This window comes from Benincasa hispida, unplaced genomic scaffold (assembly GCF_009727055.1).
Source record: "Benincasa hispida cultivar B227 unplaced genomic scaffold, ASM972705v1 Contig508, whole genome shotgun sequence".
NCBI lineage: Eukaryota > Viridiplantae > Streptophyta > Magnoliopsida > Cucurbitales > Cucurbitaceae > Benincasa > Benincasa hispida.
In genome coordinates this window covers 209377-217940 of record NW_024064889.1, presented here as the reverse complement: position 1 = coordinate 217940, position 8564 = coordinate 209377, and the positions used below count along the sequence as shown (strand labels likewise).

The 8564-nt window shown below is 34.9% G+C and overlaps 1 protein-coding gene across 1 annotated transcript; it reads right to left on the bottom strand.

Moving 5' to 3' along the window:
* Positions 1–4188: 4188 nt before the first annotated feature.
* LOC120069568 (scarecrow-like protein 15) lies at positions 4189–6227 on the bottom strand. The gene has a single exon (XM_039021358.1). The coding sequence runs from the start codon at positions 6011–6013 to the stop codon at positions 4400–4402; it is 1614 nt and encodes a 537-aa protein (XP_038877286.1). The 5' UTR covers positions 6014–6227; the 3' UTR covers positions 4189–4399.
* Between the last annotated feature and the right edge of the window lie 2337 nt (positions 6228–8564).

Here is an 8564-nt window from a genome sequence, read left to right as displayed (position 1 = left end):
AATCAGACAAATCCCCAAAATGATAGGTTTTGAATTAGCGACCTGGCCCACTCGCACCCATACAAATTAAAGGACCACCTCAATGGTAGGAGTTCCCAACTCAACTCAGGATTGAGGTCATGTTACCTATGGTCATCCTATAAGAGTGAAGTCTCTCTCACGAACGGTGTTATATAATGAGACATTAACACTTCGTGGTCAGGTCTTATACAAACTCTTTGTATAGGATGCCCCTGCTCGCATGTCCCCAACACGAATGATCAGGATCAGACCATCCGTGGCAAGTCACAACATTTGTGACCATTCCATAAAGCGGGTCGTGTCCGTAGCGTTACCAGGATAAGGTTTCCTTCCTTTATCCATTTACTACAGACCATTTTGGTTATCACTCAAGAAATGATCCACTTATATATCACCACATACATGCTTGAGTCACATACAGATAACCAGGGATTTTATGTTTATTGGTTTGTGGTAAAGCAAATAAAACAATACAAGATGTGAAGTAAATATCATATATTAACAACACAAGTATTCATATATACTGTTTACAAACTATAGGACACGAGATTTTAGGGCATCAACCCCAACACGTAGATGATATCCGGCTCATTGGGAATGAAATAGGATTTCTTACTAACATTAAAAACTAGCTATTTGCTCCATTCCAAATAAAAAAATTAGGGGAAGCACAATATGTTCTTGGTATTCAAATTATTAGAAATCGCAAGAACAAAATGTTAGTCTTGTCTCAAGCATCGTATATTGACAAAATGCTTGTTAGATATTCGATTCAAAATTCCAAGAAAGTAACTTACCTTTTAGGCATGGAATTACCTTGTCTAAGGAACAATGTCCTAAGACACCTTAAGACGTTTAGGAAATGAGACATATTCCATATGCATTGGTTGTGGACAACCTTATGTATGTCATGTTGTGTACAAGGCTAGACATATGCTATGCCATTGGAATTGTTATTAGGTATCAATCTAATCTAGGATCATCGTATCTTAGGAGAATGAGGAACTACATGCTTGTGTATGGTGCTAAGGATTTGATCCTTAAAGAAGAAGTTGTAGTCTGGCACAACATAAAACAAGGTTGTGTTGTGGACTCTATTATGGAGGCAGAATATGTAGCTACTTGTGAAACTGCTAAGGAAGTTGTTTGGTTGAGAAAGTTCTTGATTGATTGAAAGTTGTTCCAAATATGTCTTTGCATATCACTCTTTACTGTGACAACAGTGGTGCTATAGAAAATTCAAAGGAACCTCGAAGCCATAAGTGAGGAAAGTAAATATAACAGAAGTATCATCTGATACGGGATATTGTGCAACGAGGGGATGTGTTCATCATACAAATGGCATCGGAGCAAAACCTTGTTGATCCATTTACCAAGATTCTTACGGCTAAAGTGTTCGAGGGTCATCTAGAAGGTCTAGGTCTATGGGATATACATCACTTAGATTAGGGCAAGTAGGAGATATGGCTGAGTATATTGTATGTCCTAGTTTATTGTATTTATCTTTTACATGTATTGTACATCCCACTAACTTCAGGATAAGGAGATTGTTAGAATTCATGTCCTCGTAGTCCGTGTATTTTGTAAACAAATTATTAATATACAAATAAAGTGTCTATTTAATGAATAAAGTATTCTACACTATTTGCATAATTCAAAATCTAATAAACTAAGATATGATGTTATTTAATGTAGCTTGAACAGTATGTAATTGACATAGAATTGGATCGCGTTCAAAGAATAACCTGAAAGGTTTATAGTATATGAATAAGTTTGAGTACTTTATCTTGGTAACACTATAGATACGACCCACTTTGTAAATGTTACAATAATTATAAGTGTAATGATTTGATCCAAATCATTCATGTAATGATATGTAAGTGGACGTATCCTATACAGTGAGTTTGTATAAAACCAGACCACAAAATATAATCTCTCTTTATAACACTGTTAATTGAATATTTATATTTCAAATGATAACCATGTAACTCGATCTTAATCTTGAGTGAGTTATGAATTCCTATTCATAAGGGTCGTTCTTTGATTTGTATGGGTGAGAGTGGTCTTAGCTAGACTTAATATGCCTACCATTTTGGGAACAATACCGAGTAAGGAGCTGGGAACATAGCTTCATGAGATGAAATTCACTCATTCCCGACTTTAGGGAAAGTAGACAGATTGTTCACCTAAGTGCTGACTTTGGGACTTGAACAATGAGGCTTCACCCCCCCACTGACCCGAGAAGGACTTTGTTTATATTTGGACTATAAAAAAATATTCATTAACGGATCAGTGATACTTAAGGTACAAGAGGTAATTATAGAGGTAAAACGATAATTTGATCTAGTTGTAATTATGAACAATTCGTGAAGAGTTGACTTACAAGTATGGTTAATTCAATGGGCATATAAATATACTGTAGTTCATAAGAGTGCAACTATGAGTCTTTAGTAGAGTGTCCCATAGTTAATGAATGATGATTAGCTTAATTAAACATGAATCATTAGAGTTTATTACTTTAAGTCCATTAGGCTCTTCTGCTAGCTCACAAATGGATTAAACAAGGATTGTTAAGTGGAAAAAATTTGAAGAGTTCAAATTATTGTAAAGGGAATTGATTTTATATGATACAAAAATAATATAATGCTAATTGCATATAATACAATTAATATGCATTATAATATAAAGTTAATTTTGAATTAGATTTAAGATTAAACTATATAATATGAGAGTAATAATATTTGAATAAGATTCAAATATCAAATCAACATAAATTAGTTTAATATGAATATGATTCATATTAAAACGATAGGTTATGTGAGAAATGCATATTTAAAATATGGTTAGAATTAATTAAATTAAATATTGAATATTTGAATTAATGAATTGATTTGACCGCGGATTGACTGTTGATACACGACCCAAGTCATTAATTTTTTTTTATTTATTATTATCTTATTACCAAATCAACACGGCTAGTTAATAGTACGACTCCACTTTTACGAATCATTAAATCTTAGATTGGCCACTTGATTTGGTTCATCATTAATATCTTATCTTTGTAGATGAGTTAAATATGAAAAATTTTCTATTTTCCCATACAAAATCAAGAAATTGGTAATACTTTTTCTTTTTGGGTCGCACCAACTCCCTTAAACACAAAGGAGCAGACACTAATTAAATTAAATTAAATTAAATTAAATTCTTATGCATTACAGGATAGCGGGAGAGTGTGAGATTGGATAGAGGGCATGGCATATTGCACCAACTCCGTCTCTGCCTTTAAATTTGCAGAATGGTTTGCAAGTTGGATTGAATGAGATTCCCGTGAAATATTCTCACTCTCATTCTTTCTCACACATTCTATCCATCTCACATACTCTCAGAGAAGGAGTTCTCTATTTTTCCCTTGACATCTCCCACAAGATTCCAACAAACCATCTTGTCCAAAGAGGAAAGCAGAGAACATCTCTTAGTAGTGCCCTGCTCGTGAGTTTTGTTTGTGCAATGCTGTGAATGATCAATTCTATTGAGAAGAAGAGATTGAAGACTGATCTTCTAAGATAACACTTCTTTTCCTTTGAATTCTTAAGAGCATGTTTAATTGATTCCTTCAATTAGATCTTTTGTTGTTCATTCAGATTGTCTATATCCTATTCCCAAGCTAAATATGTACAGTGAGGCATATACAAAGATGTAGTATTATGATATACTTGGCATTTGCTCCAAGTTTAGAGATGTCTCCTTATCATATATTTCCTCAGAAGGCTCATGCATCTGCACATGTTTTGGCTTGTTATGACTTTGCTAAAGACTTTTTTTTTATTGCTTTCTAATTTCCCTACATGGTTGTTTTTAGTTCCAGGAATGATTGTTTGGTTGTAATTATTCAATAATATGTTTTCCTTGCTTAAAAAAAATGACCCACAAGTTAGTCATTAAATTGTGTTAGGTTTAATTTCCTCTTACAAAGTTTACTTAATTAATGATCTTGCAGCCCAACATGTTACACACACATATATATATATATATAAGGTAGGTAAATCTAATCTATCTTCGAAGACAACTAATCATATATTAAAGGGAGTACATTTGAAGAGACTATAAATTCGTTCAATTTTTATTTTTATTTTTCTTTAAAATAATAATTGGTAGGATGAAATGGTATACCATTAAATATAAAAAAAATATATACTTCAAATATACATGAAGTAGTTATTAAGGAGTAGTTAGAAGAAACAAAAGGGAATTTATATTAATTCCAAGAGGGATACATACGATTTTATGTACGTCCCTATATATATATAGTATAGTAAACCCAATTTTGTGATGATTATAATAAAATTTCATAGGCTGAATCTTTCTTAATTCTAAACAGTTAGCACCTCCATGCCGACGTGGCGACTAGAGGCCTCTCATGCCAGCACAGCACTAACTCAGCATGTCGTTTGCCTATTTGGAACCCTCGAACCTGTACTTTGCCAAGTAAGCACTCCGCTTGAAAATCCGCAAACTGGCTCAGCCCCACCGGTTTCATCCCGGCCCCGTGGAACACCTCCCTCCACGGCGGCGCCGCCATTCTCCCCGCCCCTTCCACCGCCGCCAATATCTTCGGCCGGACTACGAACGTTTCAATCTTCCGCACCCACTCACAGCTCGCCCCCGCCGCGTCTATCGACTCCAACATCAGTGCGTAAAACTCTAGACTGTCCACCAAATTCCTCTTGAACGACGTTGCGCCGCAGTCCGACCACCCTTCGCCGTCGACGAACACAACAACGCACGGCGACACCCGCCGCACGTCGGCGAGAAAAGAGGCTACGCTATTTATACTCCCAAGACGACAGAAGATGGTCGGAGTCAACAGAATCGCTGCCTTCTCCCCTTCCATGAATTTCACCGATTTGAAAGACAACGTCTGAAAAGTTCGAAGCGGAACGAGATCTATATGAAATCGAATTTTCAAATCCTGAGCGAACTGGCAGAGATTCTCTCTAATCAACCTACTCTCGATCGCGAATTCCTCAGGCACGATGGCGGTAATCCGAAGCACCGGCGGAACGACATTCCTGGATTCTGCTTTATCCACAATCTCCTTCATGAAAGAAGCGTACTGCCCTCCAAATCCTATATCGAAATCGATGATATGAATGATTGAGGAAGCGTTGAGAGCTTCAAGAAGCGCTTGATTGGTAGTGAAGTGAGAGAACATGGGAATGGGAGAAATTACAGAGAAGGCCTTGTAGGCTTTGATAGTATGGACGATATCGGGCCAAGAAGAGAGGCGATTATGGCGGTTGGGAGAGGGAGAGAGGAGAGATTGAAGAGCGTCTTTGAAGAAGAAAGCGGCCCGGTGAAGGGGGTTAGTGGAGGAGGAGGATTGAAGGCGTTGATTGAGCCGCTCCAATATCACTTGAGCGAGTTGGAAATCGTTGGAATCGAAGCAATCGGCAGCAGCGACAATATCTTCGAGGAAATCAAGAGATGGGTTATTGGAATTGGGGCTCAAATTGAAGGAATTGAAGGTTTGGAGGGTGGAAAAGGGTTCGGAGAGGAAGAAATCAGGGGGAAGAAGGTGGGGGGTTTGATCCAAGGAGTGGGAATGGAGAAATTCAGGGAAATGAGGAAGATGATGAAGATGATTATTGTTGGTGGTGGTAGTGATGTTGTTTTTGAGAGCAGAATTGGAGTCATCTTGTAAGCCCAAATCGCCCATGATGGAGTCCCAGTCCAAATTCTGAAGTGTATGTTCATCCCAATCTAGAGGAGGGTTGTCGTGGGCGTCATCGATGGAGGAGTGGGGGTTGTCGTGCGCCACCGGGCTAGGGCTGCGGCGGAGATCGAGGACGGAGGTGGGTTCGTAACAGGTTGTGGCGATGACGGTGGGGGAGGTGGTGGTAGGAGTGTGGAAGGAGATGGTAGAGGGGGAGGAGGGGAGTTTAGGAGTAGAAGAAGGTAAGGATGATTGATGATTGGAAACAGGAACTCTCATAGCTAAATAGCTAAGAAGAGTGAAGAGATAGAAGAAGAAGAAGAAGAAGAAGAAGAAGAAGAAGAGGTTTTATTCAGTTTGTTCTCTCTATCTCTGTTTCTGGTTTTGAGGATGAATATAAGATTGAATGAGTTTTATGGAAATGGAGTAAAGGAGGAAGGAGAGGGGGCATTTGGTAGTTGTGATAGGAGGTGGCCCTTTTATCTTTGGGTCTAATGCCCAGATTAAAGGATCCTCTTTGGAAAATGGAACTGTCCCACCATCCTTTCCCTCTTCTTTATTGGGAGCTAAAAAAAAAAATCACTTTTTATTTTTAACTTTCATCTATTATTTAAATTCTATTTTGGGTTTTTAAGTTCCACTCCAATTTTATTTTGGACTTTAAACTTTAAAAAACGTTTATTTTAATCTCTAAACTTTTAAAAAATATTTATTTTGGTCTCTATTATTATGATTCTGCTTAACTCTTAAACATAATGGTGAATAGACTTGTATTTTGGATAACTAGATTGTCAAATAAATTAATCATGCTAAAAAATATTGGTTTCAATTTTGAACTAGGAGATCTCAAAAATCATTTTGCATCTAACATTTTAGTCGCTCATTATTTTGACACGTTCATTGTTGATATTTAACTTCATCTTTATTTTGCTCAACCCATACTAAATGCTAACATAATTTTAATAGTATGGATCAAAATAAACATTTTTTAAAAGTTCATGCACTAAAATAGATGTTTTTAAAAATTTAGTGATGAAAATAAAGCAAGGTTCAAAGTTTAGGGACCAAAACAAGATTTAAACCTATTTTATATTTTTCAAATTAACACACTTAAACTTAGGGGTGTTCAAAAAGCCCGATGACCCGAAAAAACCGATCAACCCAACCTAACCAGTTCAGTTTGGGTTGGGTTATGAATTCTTTTGGGTTGAGTTGGGTTCAAATAAATGAATTTTATGGGTTAAGTTGGTTCATGGGTCACCTAAAATAACTCAAACCAACCTGAACCAACCCGAACTTATTATTAACTTTAAAATGTATTTTTTTTCTTATGTATAATTAGATATACATATATTTATTTTAGTTTTTTTTTTTTTTAATTTTACCAGTTTTTTAGATAATTTATTTTTCAACAACTCTTAAAAATAGTTTTTTTTTTACACTTTGAAAAAAGATTATACATTGTAGAAATTGAAATTGAGTTGTTAATCTTAATTCATATATGAAAATAGTTAAATCAAATTTTTACATATTAACATTTTATTTAATTTTATAAAAAAAAGTTTAAATAAAGGATCCGAGTAACACGAACCAACCCAACCCAAATATTTCGTGGTTGGACTAAGTTGGGTTCATTTTATAATGAGGATTATTTGGGTTGAAAAAAATATACAACCCGAATAAATCCAACCCAACCTACTAACACTCCGAATTTCCTTCTCATAATATCATACAACAAGAAAGTAAAAAGAGTAAAAGTGGAAAATAGCTCAAAGAAAAAAAAAACCATTCCATATTATTATCATCATCATCATCATCCATGCACACAAGAGATGAAAGATGAGAGCATATGTAAACATATAGGATTGAAGAGCTTCCAATCTGAAAGTGAAAAGAAAGTAGTAAATTAAAGATGAGAAAGTTGAGCATTAAAGTTAGTAAAGTTAGATGGGGCAAAAGAAAAAAAAAAAAAAAAAAAAAAAAATCTTGACCCTACAAAACCCCACTACAAGTTATAACACAACAACCTTTACTTATCCCTCCAAAAATAAAATAAAATAAAAAAGCATAGCCAAAAGAGACATCATTGCTAACTTTAAGAGTTGGGGATACTTGTAGCTATGTGTGAATTTAATCATCCAAAACAAAAGGGGATTCCCCTTGTCTTCACTCCACAATTTTTTTTCACTTTTATTCCATTTACTAATCCACCCATTTCATTTCTCCTAAATTGTTATGGACCTTTTTCTCTTTAACAATTTTTTATATACTTAGAATATAAAGGAAAAGTACTTTTCGTCTTTGGACTTCCAAATATTACTCATTTAAGGGTATTTGGCATGTAGAGTTGAGTTGAGTTGGTAATCATTATAGGAGTAGAGTAATTGAAAGAATTGATGAGAAATATGAGCTAACGAGACAATAAACCTTTTTAATAATTGGTGAACTAAATGGTGAGTGGGTTTTTTTTACCCATCTAACCCAACCCAACTTGGGGTCAAACACCCCTTAGTCATTTAAGTTTTGAGTTTGGCTTGAATTTAGTCTTTATGTTTCAAAATATTACAATTTTACCCTTGAGATTTGAGCTTGTTGCAATTTGGTCCTTACTTTCAACATTTTACATTTTTAACCTTAATTTTTCAACAAATATATTTACTTTTGATTCTTTGTCTATTAATTAATTTAAAATAATTATGAGTGAAGTGTTAAATTTAATTTCACTACTAATAAAAAGTCATGAACTTAATTAATTATAATTATTATAATTATTTTTAATTTGTTGACAAACATTAACATTAAAGATAAAAAAAAACGAGTATATAGTGAA